Genomic DNA, 18,024 nt, shown 5'->3' with positions numbered 1-18,024 from the left:
TTATCACTGACTCTTCAATAGGGTAGTCACATGTGGCTATTGAGCATTTTTAAAAATAAGTTTATTATGAATGAGGAACTAAAAATTTAATTTTCTTTAGTTTTCCTTATTTTAAACTTAAATAGTCACTTGTGACTAGAGGCTACCATATTAGACAGCACAGCACAAAGACAAGGGCTTGACCAATTGAACAGCAAAAAAAAAAAAAGTTTCTAAGAGATTGATCTAGATCATATAGATAACAGATGTTAACATTACCAGTAGTTCACAAACATTCAGCAAACACAGGATGCAGATAGAGGAGGTAAGAAAGTAAAATATGACAGAACATACCCAAATGTCATAAAAATTTATTTCATATAAATTTTGCTCAGAATATATTTGTATACCTCCTGAAATCCTTGAATTTATTAACAAAATAAAATAGTTTAAGATAAATAATTTCATCTCTATAGTAAAAGTTATTTTCATTCAATCTTTAAATAGAGTTCTCTTTTTTCAAAAACATGTTATAGTGATGCAAATTCAACTTAATTATCTCTGGGTATTAAAAATGAAAATAATCATAACAAATAACTTTCATTAATTGTGTTAAACTTTCAACACAACACTTAAATACTATTTAGCAAGAGTGGGAACAGGACAGATTATACCACCATACCCTGTGTGACAATCTACCATAGCCTGTGTGACATTCTACCATACCCTGTGTGACATTCTAGAGCCTTTTCAGAGCCTTAAATATTGGCCCAGATTTTTAAAAAACTTACAAAGGTACAAATGACCACAATCTGATTGTCCTAGCTTGTGAAAAAAAGAACCAGATGAAATCAGTGCAACTTATGCTAAAAATGAGAGGTTCCAATAGTTTTTGTACCAATTTTGAATCTTCTTTTTAAAAGAAAAGATTTTCCAAGATAGTTTTTAGATAAGACTCCCTTTAATATCATACTTACAAGATTGAAATGAGATCAATTTTTATGGGTGAGGAGATTGGCTGCTATGCCTCTCCTGGAGCTTCATGCACCCATAGAGCAAGGAGAGCAACAAAACAAACACTGGAAGCCTCAAGCTGCACAGGAGATACAGAAAGGCTTCCATTAGAGTGTAGTCGGCCCTCCACTTCTGCAGGTTCCACATTTGTGGATTTAACAAATCATTAATAGAAAAGATTCAGAAAAAAAATTCTTCTTTACTGAACATACAGATTTTTTTCTTGTCATTATTCCCTAAACAATACAGCATAACTATTTATATAGCATTTATATTGTATTAGGTATTAGTGTCTAGAGATGATTTTAAACATGTGGAAGGATATAAGCAAGTCATATGGAAAAACTACACTCTTTTATATCAGAGACTTAAGTATCCTCAGATTTTGGTATCCAAAAGAGGTCCTGGAACCAATCCCCCAAGGATATAGAGAGATAACTGCAATCCCATCTGAAATGACCCAATAATATAGTCAAAGAATTGTCAGTCAAAAGAAATGCTACAATCATATTCCAAGTATGGTTTATACTGGGATATCTTTTCTTTCCTGAATCTAGGTGTCTGGAATGATAACTAAGCAACCAAGGTGAGAAGAAAAAAAATTAACACTAATCAAATGCCTACCACCATGCAAGCACATTCCTCTTTATCTCTTTTAATCCAGACGTAGAAGATGTACTTGTTATGATCATTTTTAAAGATCATATAAAATATAGCCTTTCAATGGCATGCTTTCATGGAAATGGCATAGGAGTTCAAAGTATACCTACCCAATGCCCTGAGCTATATTTTCTAATTGCCGACACATACAAGATCGAACTTCATATTCTACATCTTGACAGAGTGATTTTACCAGAGGAAGTATTTCTCGTTTAATGCTGACAGTGGGGAGAAAAGAAACATGCAAATGAATATTTCAGAATAATATTCTCAAACAATTATCAATAAAATCTTACCTTAATAATAACAAATGTACTTTAATAGAAAAAAATAATCATTTACAATTTATTTTACATATGTTATTAAATTTGGATGTTATTAGCCACTTGTAAATTATGTATATCACAGAGCATTTTTAAAATAATGGTTAACTTTGGATTGGTTGAAATGTCCATAGCTGAGATAAAAGGCTGTAGCAGTAGAATATCTGAGTCTGGCAACCATCAACCAAATATTCTTCACCTTTACTCTTCTATTACAATTATACAACATTCCATTCTTTCCATTTGGTATTTAATAAGTGGGCAAGAAGGAGCATATAAATTATAAACATGTTCCATAAACCTCAAAATAAGTTAAATTATTCAAAATAACAAATTCATAAGAATAGTGCAAAAAAGCAGAAATTCTATCTTTATGCTGTTTGCCAATTTCAAAAGTCAATAAGATAATGCCATTTTTTCCTCAAAACTACACTTGGTATGAGATAGGGAAGACTAAGGAAGTAGGAAAAAAGTTAACATCAATTTTGAAAAGTCATGAGATTGAGAAGAAAGGCCTCTGAAAAAGTAAATTCTGTCATGAGAATTCTATAAAGTTAAAATAATGTAGTTAAGATAACTAAATTTGTAGACAGTATGAAATAACACAAATATATTGTTAAACAGTCATTATACATTTTAAATCAATGTAATAAAGTAGACCAAAAATTACATACAAATACTCACGTGTGGGCATCAAATTTGTTGGTCAATTTTCCTAAAATTTTACAACTAACTAAACGAGACTGGACTGTTTGGGAAAGTTGTGCCTTGGAAACAAGTGGATTCAAAATCTGAAAAGAAAGTTTAGAAAAAAATTCACAAAATTTTATACATTCTTGCCACTCATGTCAGCTATTTCCTTCAGAGTATTTTAATGTTCTGTTTTTAAAGGACCTGAATTATAATTTGAGGTTTAAGACTCAATAACTTGGATCATCTTATTTGTCTTCTGAGTTATTAAGGTAAATATAATGACAAATTATGTAATTAAAACAATTAGAAAAAAACTGAGTTAAAGTTTATGGTGATTTTACAATACTCTCTATGCACAGATAAAATTATAATTTTGAAATATGTATTATAAAAAGAAAAAAGCAAATTAATGACTGAATACCTTGAAATGTATTTTTATTTCATATAGATTTTTATATTTATCCTAATGGGATGAAAAACATTATAGCTTCAAATAAATCCTATTAAATAATTCTGTCATTTGAATACAATAAGCCAAGTCTGATCCTGCATTATGTATATACTGGGCACTCAAATACTCCAACAGCCTGACAGACTGTAAAAATGAAGATCAGACCCTGAGATTACAGTCCCAGCTCTTTAGTTCGTTCAAATAATCTTGCTATTTCTAATCTCCAATTTCTCATCTATTTAAAATAGAAATTAGACTATGTCCTAATAAGATATCTTTAATTTCTAAAATTATATGACTCATAAAATAGTCAACTGGCTTGTTTCCTCTCAGAAGTAGCTGAAATTACTAAATATGTATTGATAATTTAGAAGTGAAAAGTTTAGAATAAATTACATATTTAAAATCTTTGAAACCACATGTTAAATAATATGGTATTCTAAAGTAAAAACTGCATTATACAGCATATTGCTTTTCAAAAAATATAAAAGTCACATGTCTATATTATGTTCAACATTTAAATATGTATAATCATCTAGATGTTTGGCATCAAGTATGCAACATCCTTGTAACTAGAAAATCTTCCCATTTTCAAGCCAGTATTTAAGCATTGTGATAGAACCATAAACTGTAAGAAGACAAAGAAAGGACAAAAAACTTAATGAAGTCAGTAGAGGACATCTCACTGGCTGATAACACTTTTTTTCAATCACAATATTTGGAAAAATATATATACAGGAATAATGTTCAAAGAATACAACATCTTTTCATTAGAGGATACACTTCCTTTCTATTTTTCTTCTTCTCTCATTTTAATTTATTTAAAACCTTTAGAGAAGGGTATGCTGTTCAATGTTGCAAATTAATAGGCAAACAAGTTGGGAATAATATTTGTAAGTGTAACAAAGAATTGGCAATCATAATAGGTAAATAGCACATATAAATCGTGATTAAAGGATAGGATCAAACAACTGCAAAGGAATAAACAGAAACTGATAAAAATATGAGAAAATATTCAACAGCATAATAATTTAAAAATTCCAATTAAAAGGTAATTCCATTTTGGCCCATTAAATGAAATAGAAACATTATTGCTGACAAAAGTCCAGGAAAAGAGATCTTTACATATTGTTAGTCGAAAGCTTAAGAATATTAATGCCCTCTGATCCATTAATTCCTTTTTGAAAGCTACAATTAAAGATATTATCTGAAAAACAGGAAGAACTCTACAGAAATGTTGATTAATGCCCTATTCAATAGTAAAATATAAGCTTGAAAAGAGGCTTAAATGTTTAGCAAGTAAGTAAAATATTCTGCAAGCTACTATGAAACTAGTTTAAAATAATATAGGAAAATAATGCAAGTGAAAAACAACCATATATAAATTAAATATGATCACCAGTGTGGCAAGCAACAACCATATATAGGAAAAATATCTGAAAGGAAATACATTAGGATCTTAAAAGTGGACAAGTACAGAACTATGAATTCTTTTCTCTTCCTTCTATTTTTTATGTCACTCACATTTTCTACAACGTGCACGTTACATTCAAAATGAAAAACAATTTTCTTTTAAAAAAAACAAAAAAAACATTTTTGACAATAAACCTTTAAAAAAAAACCTTAGAGTGACTTTCTTCTCCACAAAAGTATTACCTCATGCCGTAGGGTTTCTTTTGGCAATACTTCTATAACAGACAGAAGCGTTTCCAGCCATGCGTTGCTGACACCTGGTTGGCACAGATAAAACATACTAAATTAAACGTCTTACTTTAAATTCAGTTTCAACTCAGCCATTAATAGTTGCAATAGCACTTAATGATAAAATGGAAATGATTATTTTCATTACTATTCTGAAAAGTTTCTCTATTATTTTGTCTCAGCCAACATCTAAAAAAATTTTATATTTTTAAAAATAGTACTGTTGAAATATATTTAAAGCAAGGTTTGCTGTTTTGTTGTACAATACTACAAACATGACTGCTTGAAAAGGAAAAAAACTAAGAAGAAAGTATAAATCATAAGATCAATTAATGGGACTTCACCTTTCAAGGATATTAAATTTTGTGGGTTTTATAAGAAGATAGCCATAGCTATTTTTAGTCATTCCACTGCTCAACTCCCAGGCAGCACGGTCTTAATCAGTTATCCTCATCAGCCTAACAGGATTTATAGAATATCATGGCCATATACAAAAAACAATAAACAAGTATATAATTAAGCATTCCAGGCCCCTGACCTGTGTCCCTGTGCTCCAGATGCAGGAGAATGACTTGGAGGAACGAGTGGGTATATGCATGAATTGACACTGATTCATCCTGCAGAATGGTCAAAAATGACACTGCAGCCGTTAACTGCATTTCCACTCCTGCAACATGAAGGGCTTCCTGCATAATCAGAAAGAGTTTCCTGTTTACATAGATGAATCACAAATTGTAATTTTTAAAAATCCAAGGTTATAGAAACTAAATAGTCATATTCCACAAAATTAGACATATGACCTTTAAGGATATGTAATTATTACTTTATTGAAAAGAACTATATTAATATGCTCCTGATCATTTAATTCATTAGACTACATAAAATTTAGGTGTCTCAGGATTTTATAAGATAAAGTAACATTCCATTACTTTATTGAATAAAAATTATAAACAGTACATAAACCTTCAAGCAACAGAGTAGAAACTTTTGATAGATTTTAATTTGTTTTCCTGTTTGGATTGTATAGTTTATCATCCTACCTAGAACAATGTCAAAACTCAGACAATCACATGTGTTTCCATTATTTGTATTTGTATTTCAAAAAATAAGTATCATACATTTTACTATAAAAAAGAATACACTTGAGTATGCAAATATATTTCCCCTTTAAACAACTGAAAAGAGCATAAATTACCATGAAGTAAACCATTTTCAAAAGAAAAATGTTTAAGAATATGCTTTTAAAAAATAATTATATTCATAGCCATCTCCATTCACCATTTGAAGAATTTTTAAATCCATATCAAAAATTAAAGCCTACATTATAGTATGTTTTCAATATACCAAAGGGTTAAAAAAAAACAAACGATCTTTCTACATAGGCCTCAAAGACAATACCTATACTTCTCTATGACAGAGAGAGTGTGTGTATGTGTGTGTAATGTAAAGGCATCTAGAAGCATTACTTGTTCAATCAATTATGGCAATAATGAAAATTCCCTTATATGCCTATTTAAAATAAAGTTAGTAGAACAGCCTAGAACTTAGTCATAAAACAAAGTTTCATATCAGTGATCTTAGGAATATTAATCCTTCTGCATTATTTCCTAATGTATAAAATGTGAATTGTAGCAACATCTTCATAGAGATTTAAATCATTTAAACAGAATTTTTATAATTTATCAACCTGTGTAAAATTAATGTTTAAATAATTACTATTGTTTATCCACTGTCTTCTGTCTACATTACCTTTGGATATCTAGTAGGAATCTCATCTTGCTCACACCTTCACTGATCTCTCCCTAAAACCTGCTCCTCCTGTAATCTTCCTCATCCTGATAAATAGTAAATGGCATCTCTGCCCTTCCAGCTGCTCAGCCCACAAACTGTGGGGTCATCCTTAACTCCTCTCACTACCTCACTCCCTACAGTCAAAAGACCAATAAATCCAGAAGGATCTACCTTCAAGACAGATCCAGAATCTGAATACTATCACCTCTCCTATTACCACCCTAGTCCAAGTCACCATCTTCTCCGGTCTCAATTACTCAAAAAATCTTTAACCAATCCCTGATTCCATCACTGTCCCTCTACTATCCATTCTCTATACTGTAGCTTGAGAAATTATTTTAAGAAATAAGTCAGATAATGTCACTTTTCTGCCCAAAACTCTACAATGGGTTTCCATCTCATCCAAAGGAAACGTCAAAGTCCTTTTAATGACTTACATTATCTGTTCTCGGTTCCCCTTTTCTCGGATTTCCATATGGCTGGCTTCCCTACCTCTTTCAAGTCTCTATTCAAATACTACCTTTTCAATGAGGCCTTCCCGGATGACCCTACTTCAAGCTGAAAGTCATCTCCTTCCGCCAGCTCTTATTACCCCCTTTACAGGTTTATTCATTACCATCCTCCAATATTTGTTTATGGCTTATCTTTCAAAACTGGACCACAAGCTTCACGTATCCCCATCTCCTAGCACACAGCAGGCATTCAGTAAGGAGCTGCCGGGTGACTAAATGTCTCTTACCATCTCACCTATGCTTTCTGCTCTTGAGGCTCTCTCCCTTCCCACACATTTTGCACATCTCCCAAAAAGTGGCTTCAAGAGATTTTGAGGTGAGTCCTAAAGATTAGGAATTGGCAGACTTAAGACAGAAGGCAAAGCAAAAATGGATCACATAGAAATGTATTCTCAATCCTCTTTCTATCATGTCCATACTGCTTTCTTCTATCCTAACATCTCCATAACCATGATTTGGACCTATATACTCAGTCTTCTTGATTCAGCACAGTGAGACACTGCCAGTTATCACAATAGGAGATCACATAGGGATTTCTACAGCAGAAGAAACAGAATAGTAAAGCACTTTGATAAAGGCCAGTGAGCTAATAAGTGGCAACTCTAACAAACAATTGTCTACCAGATGCCAAAACACTCCTAAACACTGAATTCTTCCTCACAGATTCTGCATTTCCAGTCATCATTTATTACGGTCTGACTTAAAGCACCGCTAAGCCTTCATGTGGTGGTGTAGGAGATCAGGCAGTGGCACTTCCTGTGGCAAATGTCTAAGTGCTATGGTTAATTGCCAGAAAACCTATCACATATTAGAGTGGGTGATTTTTGTTTTATTCTAAACTTTTGTATCACACAAACAAACATTATTTTACAGGATTTTTCAACCAAAAGTCAATTGCATATCATGAGAGTTCTTGGCTGAGAGAAAGAGAAAAAGAATGTTAGAGTATAAAGCAGAAGCAGTAATTGGTCTCTGAAATCAATCCTTCCATAACCCTTTGTTTTACTGTTCCCAAAAGAAACATTTGTTCCACACTAAAAATTTTGGGTTTGGAAAACAGTTTTAAAAGATTTGATGTGGCCAGTATACATCACTTACAGGTTTCAGAAGGCACAGTTTTTATTTAGAAACAGAAAGGACTTTGCAAAGAAATACTAAAATAAATTGTGAGGGCCACAAGGTACATTCCAGTTCACATGAGTCTGTTAAATTCCAAGAGATGCAATTCTGCCCCCTCTTAAAGTCATTAAAGTCCTGGGTTTTGTATGTATGCAAACATTATACAAAAGAAGAACAGGAGAAGCTCTCCAACTTCATATCTTCTTACTGTATTATTTAGTCTTGACTCCCGCAGCAACATTTGCCCCAACTATTTTGCATTTAATTTTCGAAAAATCCTCAAGTCTTATCAGGATTTGGGTTTTTCTCTTGTTGTGCTGACTTCAACATCAGGGACTGTCCACTGTTAAGAAACCAGCACAGACTAAGAGATTTCATCACTGCTAAAAATTAACTGATTTTCTAAACATATTTTTCTGAAACATAATACAATAAGAGTTCAATACTTACCGGTAAGTGTTCTCTTCCACAGAGTCACACCCTCTGGACAAACATATGTGAGATCCATACTCTCTGGATAAATAAGTGTGCATCCTCATGGACCTTGGAAGACACTGAAAAGTAAATTCCTCTATTGCTTAAGTGCATGCCTTAATGCCAGTTATCATTCCTCTTACATTACTATTGTACAGCTGGCATCCCAACTTGAATTCCTCAAAAATGAAATAAGACATTAAAAGTTAATGGTACATTCCCAAGTTTTAAAAACTGTACCCATTCAAGGAAGGAAAGTGTACTAGACATGTCTGTGTTTAAATTCATTCTTTAGTTGGTATGAGTGGTGCAAGAAAGCATTTTGTAAAACAACATAATACATTCCTTGCAGAGAGAGAAATAGCTCTGTCTCCAACAAGCCTAAATTGTATCCATCAGGAAGATATTTCTCCTTACAATACACATAGAAAAGCATTAAATAAATCATTGGCTTTCTCCAAAAGAGTGAAGGTTTAAGATTCACAAATTCTGAAAAGAATCTTCTTGAATAAAACTGAAAAATGTATTTATCATGAATAGTGCTAGTAAAAGGTAAAGGAATTCTAAAATTACAAAATATCTGCAAGAGAGAGCATTGATTATTGTGAAATTAAATAATAAGGACTCCCGTATTAAAATACTGAAGGTCTGGGACATATAAAATATCTGCGGCATTGAAGATCATAATGTGATAATTTTTAGTAATTAACATAATAGTAAACAGCTCTCTGCATTATAAAACCATAATATTTATAAAAGACTTTCAAATAGGTTAAAGATGAATAATTGAAATATGCCAGCCCTAAGTACCTTTAATGATTATACCTCATTATTTTCCCTATCTCTGATTGCCACATTCCACCACTAAAACAAAGAGTGAAGAGAACTAGACGAGATCATTGAAAACCAAAATCTGAGGGGGAAAATGAAGTAAAGACAGTAAACAGAAATACAAAGGGAGGTATGTTTTACCATTCCTAAGTCTGCATTTCAGTGATTAGCAAGGTTCATGAGGAGGTACACATAAAAATATCCTTAAGAACTCTTTCCACAAAGGAAATACCAATAGTAAGTATCATATGACTACTGCAAATGTACAATGAAATACGCTGTCATGCAAAATCATAAGAATGCCAAAACAAACAAATAAATTTCAAGACCATGGATTTGCAACTGAGCCTTCCAGCTGAAATACTCTGCTAAGTCATTTTTAAATGTCATAAATTAGAATTACAGGAATTTCAAAATTTAGGCTTAAAATATAAATAAGCAGCAATTTAAAACTTTGCAAAGAAAGAATGTGCTTTTCAAAGAAATATCTTTTTAATGGATGTGGCAGCTATAAAGAATCATTCCTTCTGAATGATCCACTGTAGTACTATTTAACTCATTAAATATTTTTTCCAAAAATTATACACAGTTCTCTTAGAAAAAAATCAGCCAGGGAAAGTCTAGCAAATATCTATAAGCAAGAGGAAACAGGGTTTTTTTCCCCCGAGTTAGTGAAAATACCTTCACCTTTCATCCTAATGTCTCTCAAAAGTAGCCCAAAGACATCTAATTCTGAAGATAACAAAATTTTAATTTCATTCAAGTCCCAGCATCATACTATGTATTCTGGGAAACTGGAAAGAAGTCAAAGATAAGGATTTCTACCTTTGAGTGATTTCTGTTGACTGTATGCACTCACTCAAATGCTCAGTTATGTTCAAGGCACTGTGCTAGAGACCTAGAAACCCAGCAACCAGCAGCACTAACAATGTACAGACACCTAACTGCACTAGCAATAGAGCCTTACTTAACTTGATTCCAGGTACTGGATGATTTGAAACTAGGCTGTCCTCCTCCTGCAAAGGACAGTCTATTCAGGATTGCCCTTGTTCCTAATGCAGAGGGCCTTACCAGGGACTCTGCAAGGCTGTCAGAGAAGTCACTTAGGCTCTCAGTCCCTCAAGACCCTCTTCTAGAATCAGCAAATAGGCCCAGGCCCAAAGCAGGCCCCAAATTGCATGCTCACTTGTCTGGCTATTAGTTGTCTCTTAGATCGTGGAAGGGTAATTTTTTACTACCTTGTTAGCTTCCATATGCCTGTGTGCAGACGATTTTTACATTTTGTTCGGCTTTAAAAATTATCCTTGCCAAGAGAGTTGATTAGTTACCTAGTCTACCTTTATTGAAAGAAGAAGTTTCCTTTCCTGTTATTACTCCTTGATTTAATCTTAGAATGATATTAACCACAACCTTTCTATTTATATGCCTGCATAGGTTCTCTGTGCACACATACCCCTCTATCATACCCTGTTCACCATCTCCACATCCACACAGACCAACTGATTGTTTTCTAATGATACCTTAGAAGTAATCCAGAACGTAAAACTAAATATTTTGCTAAAACCCTTGTGATATGTGTCCTTAATTTACACTTTGAGTTATTAAGTTTCCTTATTTTGTTAGTATAAAATTATGTCTACAGTAGCAGTTCTCCCCTTTCGGTCTTCATTTTCTCTGTAGACAATTTCTTCCACACAAATGCCTTTAAACGGAATCTGTACAAATTTTACTTTTTTATTGGCAGACCTGTTCAGAGTATCAGATCTGTATATTCAACTCTCTGCAATCTCTACTTTGGATGCCTCAAAGGCAACAAGTCCAAAACTGAGCTCATGGTATTTTCTCTAACACCTGGGCCTCCTCCAGTGTCTCTTGTCCTAACATGGGCTTTCTCTAGTCCCCTTAGTGTGTGCCATTGTTATCCACCTGGTTTACAAACCAGGATTTCAGGAGTTATCCTTGATACCATTGGTTTTTTTAATTGCTCATATAGTCCTGGTTTGGTTTTGTTGCCTGTTTTTGTAATCCATCTACCTCTCCAACCAGGCTACTTCCACCCCAGTCCAAGTTATTTTGAAGGTTTTCTCAGGTAAGGGTCACAGATTCCAAGTGATCCTCACCCACTACATCCCTTCCATTCCATCCTACATCACTCTTTTCTGATTCATTTTCGACTTTAGAGTCAGCATGAGATTTCAAAGCATTTAACACTGTAATTTGAATATTCTCTTGCATAATGCACCTAAGGATCTGCATAATTTGGTCTTTCCACTGCCTCAGCAGTTCTTCCTGCTTTATGCTCTAGCACACTGATTTTCTCTCAGTTCTTTGAATCTGCATTCAATCTGCATGCTTCTCTTTCCTTCTCAGTGCTGGGAATGTTTGCTTTCTTATCTCCCCTTATCTTGCTCTTTGTCTAATTATTTCTCTTTATACAAGTCAGTTGTCACTTCTCAGCGAAGCCTTCTCTAACACCCCAGAGAAGATGACCTGCTGTTATCACAATTTTAGGTACAGAATTAACAGTGTAGCTAGAATGTAAGCTCCACCATCCTGCTACTGCTACTATAAACATAATGTCACACCAACAAAATAAGGAAGCTTAAGAACTCAAAGTGTAAATTAAGGACACATATCACAAGGGTTTTGGCAAAATATTTAATTTTAGGTTCTGGATTACTTCTAAGGTATCATTAGAAAACAATCAGTTGATCTGTGTGGATGTGGAGATGGTGAACAGGGTATGATAGAGGGGTATGTGTGCATAGAGAACCTATGCAGGCATATAAATAGAAAGGTTGTGGTTAATATCATTCTAAGATTAAATCAAGAAGGAATAATAACAGGAAAGGGAATTTCCTCTTTCAATAAAGGTAGACTAGGTAACTAATCAACTCTCTTGGCAAGGATAATTTTTAAAGCCGAACAAAATGTAAAAATCGTCTGCACACAGGCATATGGAAGCTAACAAGGTAGTAAAAAATTACCCTTCCACGATCTAAGAGACAACTAATAGCCAGACAAGTGAGCATGCAATTTGGGGCCTGCTTTGGGCCTGGGCCTATTTGCTGATTCTAGAAGAGGGTCTTGAGGGACTGAGAGCCTAAGCGACTTCTCTGACAGCCTTGCAGAGTCCCTGGTAAGGCCCTCTGCATTAGGAACAAGGGCAATCCTGAATAGACTGTCCTTTGCAGGAGGAAGACAGCCTAGTTTCGAATCATCCAGTACCTGGAATCAAGTTAAGTAAGACTCTATTGCTAGTGCAGTTAGGTGTCTGCCAAAAGAAAACATATTCCTTCCATGAGAAAGATATCATCTTAGGCCTCAAACTATTTCTACAAAAATTTGTCAAATACAAGATCAAGCACACAATCAATAATATCAACACACATGAGGAGAAAAGATAATAAGCAGAAACAATACAAAATATAAACATACCAAAAGGAGCTCCAGGTACTGGTACTATATGATACATATATGGTTCAAGAGGATAAAAGATACAATTGAGAATTTAATTCTCTAAGATATTTTTTTAAATGGCATATTTTAAAGAGCTAAATAGAAATTATAGACCGAATACATAATCAAAATAAAAATCAGGTTAGACACAGATGAATTGGTGAGACAGAAGATATATTAGAATAAAACACCTGAATCAGAAACAGAAAAAAAGGATAGAAAAGAAAGAAAAGATGATAAAGGACATGGAAATACTATCAAAAGGTCTAATATATGTAAAATTGAAGTCTTAGAAGGAGAAGAGAGAGAAAATTAGCCAGAGGCACATGTAAAAAGATATCAGAATTTTCTAAAACTGGCCAAGGAAAATAAGCCACAGAGTCAAGAAGCCATAAATATGCCTCTATATTTCTAGAAATCTACAGATACGTAGTGTAAAATCCTATGCTAATAATAACATCTATTTAAAATGCATGTGGAAGACATTTTCAAACCAATAAAAACAAAGAGAATTTGTTACCAGCAGACTTGTACTGAATACTAAAATGTGTTCTTCAGGCAGGAAAAAAAAGATTCCAAATGGAAATACTATAGGTAATAAAAAATGATAGATATGTGGGTAAATCTAAATAGATATTGATTAGATAAAACAACAACAGTATCTGGGAGACCTGAAATATATAAATAAAATAGCTAACAACAATAACAGATAAGTCATAAGAGGATTAAATAGAGAATATTAAGGTTCTTGTATTATTATCCAGGAAGAGGGTAAAAATACAAATGAAATTAAACTTCAACAATATGTCCTTTTTGTAATGTCTAAGGTCACTAACACAAGAAAAGTAAGAGTCTATAACTTCCGAGTTAACAGAAGAAGGGGAAAGTGAAATAATAAAACTACTTAATCAATTCAAATAAAATAAATAAGAGAAAAAGAAACAGAGCAGTGGCAAAAAGAAAAAGCAAATTGTAAGATGACCTATGGAAGTACATTAAATATAAATAGGAAAAATACTCTAATTAAAATACAGTGTGAGATTGAATTTAAAAATAAAACCCAATAATGTTGTTTACAAAATAAAATCTAAAATATCAGGAGAAGCCACAGAGTAGAGAAGAAATTTTAACACATAACCAGAATAGTACAGAGTATTATATCATTGAATGGTTATACCACAATTCTATCAACTGTTGACTGATATTGGGGTTGTTTCCAGTTTTAGCTGTAGCAAGAAAAGCTGTAATAAATATTCATATATAAGTATATGAAAAGATGTTTCATTTTCTCTTAATCCTTAGGAGTTAAATGGCTTAGCAATACAGTAGATGTATGTTTAAATTTTTGAGAACCTGTTTTCTAAAGTTTTTATACCATTTTACATTCCCACCAACAGTGTAAGGGAGTTTGAGTTGCTCCACAATCTTCCACAATACTTCATGTGGTCAGTTGATCTTTTTTGTTTTTTGTATAGATATTTTAACAAGTGTGTTGGAGATTTACTTGCATTTTCCTAATGACTAATGATGTTGAACATTTTTTCTTATGTTTACTAGTCATCTGCAAATGTTATTTGGTGAAGCATCTTACAAATGTTTGCATATTTCTAAAAACTGGGTTGTCTTCTTATTGCGTTTTGAGAAGTTCTTTATGTATTCTGAACACATGTCCCTTGTCATCTATGTGATTTACAAATATTTTCTTCCATTCTGTCTTTTCATTCACTTAATAGTGTCTTCTGAAAAACAGATCTAATTTATCAAATTTTTTTTCTATGGATCATGCTTCTAGAATCTATGTAAGAAACCCAAGGTCACAAAGATTTTCTCTTGTGGTTTCCTCTAGAAGTATTAATAATTTCAGTCTTTAACATTTAGGTCTATGATTTATTTTAGTTTTTACATATAGAGCTGGGCATGGATTTATCTTTCAAACTGTTTTAGCATCATTTGTTGAAAAGCCTATCCTCTCTATAATGAATTGCCTTTGCCCCATGTCAAAAACAAACTGACAATTTGTGGGGTATGTGAGAGTTTTTTAAAACTTTCTACATGTCTGATTGATTTCTTTATCTCTTTTTACATCAATCATACAGTACTAATTGCTGTGGCTACATATTATGTCTTGAAATCAGGTAATAAAAATCCTTCAATTTTGTTCCTGTTTTTCAAAGTTGTTTTGCCTATTCTAGGTCCTTTATATTTTCATATGAAACTTAGAATTAGTTTCTCATTTCCTACAAAAACGCAACCTACTTGAATTTTGATTATTTTGCATTAAATATATGCATTCATCTGGGCAAACTGACATCTTAGCAATATTGAGCCTTTTAATCCATGAATATGATCTATATTCAGTTCACTTCATTCTCTCATTTCCTCTCAGAAATGTTCTATAGTTTTCAGTTTATACATCTTATGTAACATTTATCCCTAAGTATTACATACTTTAATGCTATTTTGATAGTTTAAGAAAAATTTCAATTTCCAATTGTTGGTTGCTGGTTTGTAGAAACACAATTGATTTTTGTATATTGACCCTGTATCCCACAACCTTCTATACTTGCTTCAAAGTTCCAGTATTTTTCTTTTGTAGATTCCTACATATGATAACATTATCTGAGAAAAAAAAAAGACAGCTTTACTTCTTTCTCTGCAATGTGAATGCTTTTTCTTTTTGTTACCTTACTATATTGGCTAGTATGTCCAGTATACTGTTAAACAAAAGTGGTAAGAGCAGACACCTTTGGCCTTTTCCTGATCTTAGGGAAGAGTCTTTCACCTTTAATTGAACCCGTAGGGTTCTCACAGAGGAAGCTCCCATCTATTCCTAGTTTACTCAGTTGTGGGGTTATTTGTTGAAGACAGGGTCTCATATCTACCTTAGGCTAGACTCAAACTGCTGGGCTCAAGAGATCTTCCTAACTCAGCCTCCTAATAGCTGGTATTACAGGTGTGCGCCATTGCACCTGGCTAAGATTTCTTTCTTCTAGAAATAGTTGGTAGATTGTGTCAAATACTTTCTCTAAATCTACTGAGATGATTAGATGGTGGTGTTCCTTTTTTAGTTTTCTGATAGGATGATTTATACTGATTAGTTTTTAAATTTTGAAACAATTTTGAATTCCTGAGATAAACCCTGACTAGTCATAATGTATTATTATCCTTTTGCTATAATTGTTAGATTTGTCATTTTTTAGATGTTTGCATCTCAGCTCATGAGGTATGTATATCAGGGTAATGCTGGGCCTGAAAGTTTATTGGGAAGTTCTTACCAACTCCTCTATTTTCTGTAAGAATTTGTGTAGAATTGTTATTATTTCTTTTATGCTTACCCTAATTTTTATCATTTCCAGTGCTCTTCATTTATTCATGTAAATCCAAATTTCCATCTGGTATCACATTACTTTTAACTGAAGAATTTCCTTTACAACCGGGCACAGTAGCTCAGACCTGTAATCCCAGCACTTTTAGGGGCGGATCACCTGAGGTCAGGAGTTTGAGACAAGCCGGGCCAACATAGTGAAACCCCGTCTCTACTGAAGATATAAAAAATTAGCTAGGTATGATGGTGGGCACCTGTAATCCAACTAAGGCAGAAGAATCACTTGAACCTGGGAGGCAGAGGTTGCAGTAAGCTGAGATCATGCCACTGCACTCCAGCCTGGGCAACAAGCAAAACTCTGTCTCAAAAAAAAAAAAAAAAAAAGAATTTCCTTTACCATTTCTTGGTGGTATAGATTTGATACAATTAATTCTCTCAATTTCTGTTTGTCTAAAAAAAGCTATTTTTGTCTTCATCCTAGAAAGATATTTTAACTGGGTATATATTTTAGTTGACTTTAATTTTTGCTTTTTACTTTCGGTACTTTTATTATGGCATTCTTTTGTCCTCTAGACTAGTTTCTGACCAGAAGTCTGTTCAATTTTCACCTTTGTCTCTGGCTACTTCCAAGATTATCTCTTTTTTATTTTCAGCACTTTATGGTGTCTAGGGGTGAGTTTGTGTGCACACGCATTTATCCTGCTTGGAGTCCTCTGGTCTTCTTAGATCTATGCTTTGTCCTAGCTAGTACTTCTTTAAATAGTTCTTCTTTCCTATTTCTCTTTTCTCATTCCGAGATACCGATTGCATATATATTAGATCTTTTTATACTATCTCAAAGCCACTGGATGTTCTCCTCTACGTTTTCACTCTTTGCTATCTCTCTCTTTCAGTTTGGATAATTTCTATTTTCAAGTTCACTGATTCTTTTGCCAGTCATATTCTTTTGAAATCTCCTATACATCCAGGCATGTTGCTTTTCAGTGGATTTTTAACCATATAAATCATAGTTACTTTAAATTCCCTAATACTTCCAATATCTAGGTCACCTCTGACAGTAGACCTGTTGTTGCTTTATGCTTTAGTAAGTTTTCCCAATTTAGGTGCCCAGAAATTTTTGATTTTGAAATTTTGAATCCTGGATATTCAGTGAAGATAGAGGTAACAGTATTTATGCTCAGAAATGAACATTCCTCTTCTGCTAGGCTGTGAAGTATAGGGGGCTGAATAATAAGTCGAGTTAGCAGTTGAGCTGGGTTTGAGGATTTCTGTTGCTATGGTAATCACAGCACCACAGGTTTCAAACCTCCAATGGTGGGCCATTGTTACCTTGTGTTTAACGTGCAGCCTCGAATACCAAAGGATTTTCTTCAGTGTTCCTGCTCCACTGTTTTCAGCAGGGGTCTCTCTCCACACTCTTGTCCCTTCTCTAGTAGTAGACAACTGTTGCTTCTTACTACACACTAGGCTAATGGTGAGTATAATGGATTCTCAGGTATCTTGGTCCAGCCTCATCATAGGCAGGGTCTTTGAGCCTGGGCCTCAGGAATATAACTTTTTCAGTGTTCCTTTTCTGTAACTTTGTATCTTAGGGTGCAGAGGGGTCCCTTGGCAGGATCAAGTTTCTTGCCCTACCCCCACTGGTGGCAGACCTCTGCTTTTTATCAGTGCAGGGTCCTGGGCCTAACATCT

The 18,024-nt window shown here is 33.6% G+C and overlaps 1 protein-coding gene across 10 annotated transcripts in view; it reads right to left on the bottom strand.

Annotated features, from left to right (window-relative positions):
* Positions 1 to 18,024, bottom strand: part of PPP4R4 (protein phosphatase 4 regulatory subunit 4) — a 114,200-nt gene that overhangs the window by 56,822 nt on the left and 39,354 nt on the right. For 6 of the 10 annotated variants that reach the window (XR_010342105.1, XR_010342106.1, XR_010342104.1 and 3 more), the window contains exons 4-7: positions 5,360 to 5,507; positions 4,777 to 4,850; positions 2,661 to 2,767; positions 1,764 to 1,871 (exon numbers count right to left, since the gene is read on the bottom strand). Coding sequence is in view for 6 of the 10 variants with exons in the window: in XM_012458269.3 (XP_012313692.2) it covers positions 1,764 to 1,871; positions 2,661 to 2,767; positions 4,777 to 4,850; positions 5,360 to 5,507 (437 nt within the window). In the remaining 4 variants the exon portion in view is untranslated. Of the gene's footprint in view, positions 1 to 1,763; positions 1,872 to 2,660; positions 2,768 to 4,776; positions 4,851 to 5,359; positions 5,508 to 6,228; positions 8,587 to 8,693; positions 8,798 to 18,024 lie in introns of those variants that run through there. The other 4 variants (XM_012458272.3, XM_012458273.2, XM_021666533.2 and 1 more) reach the window with 4 other exon arrangements.

Source organism: Aotus nancymaae, unplaced genomic scaffold, assembly GCF_030222135.1.
Source record: "Aotus nancymaae isolate 86718 unplaced genomic scaffold, 86718_ANA_hifiasm-v0.15.2.pri h1tg000011l, whole genome shotgun sequence".
NCBI lineage: Eukaryota > Metazoa > Chordata > Mammalia > Primates > Aotidae > Aotus > Aotus nancymaae.
The sequence above is the reverse complement of the archived record's forward strand: the minus strand, read 5'-3'. Positions and strand labels throughout refer to the sequence as shown.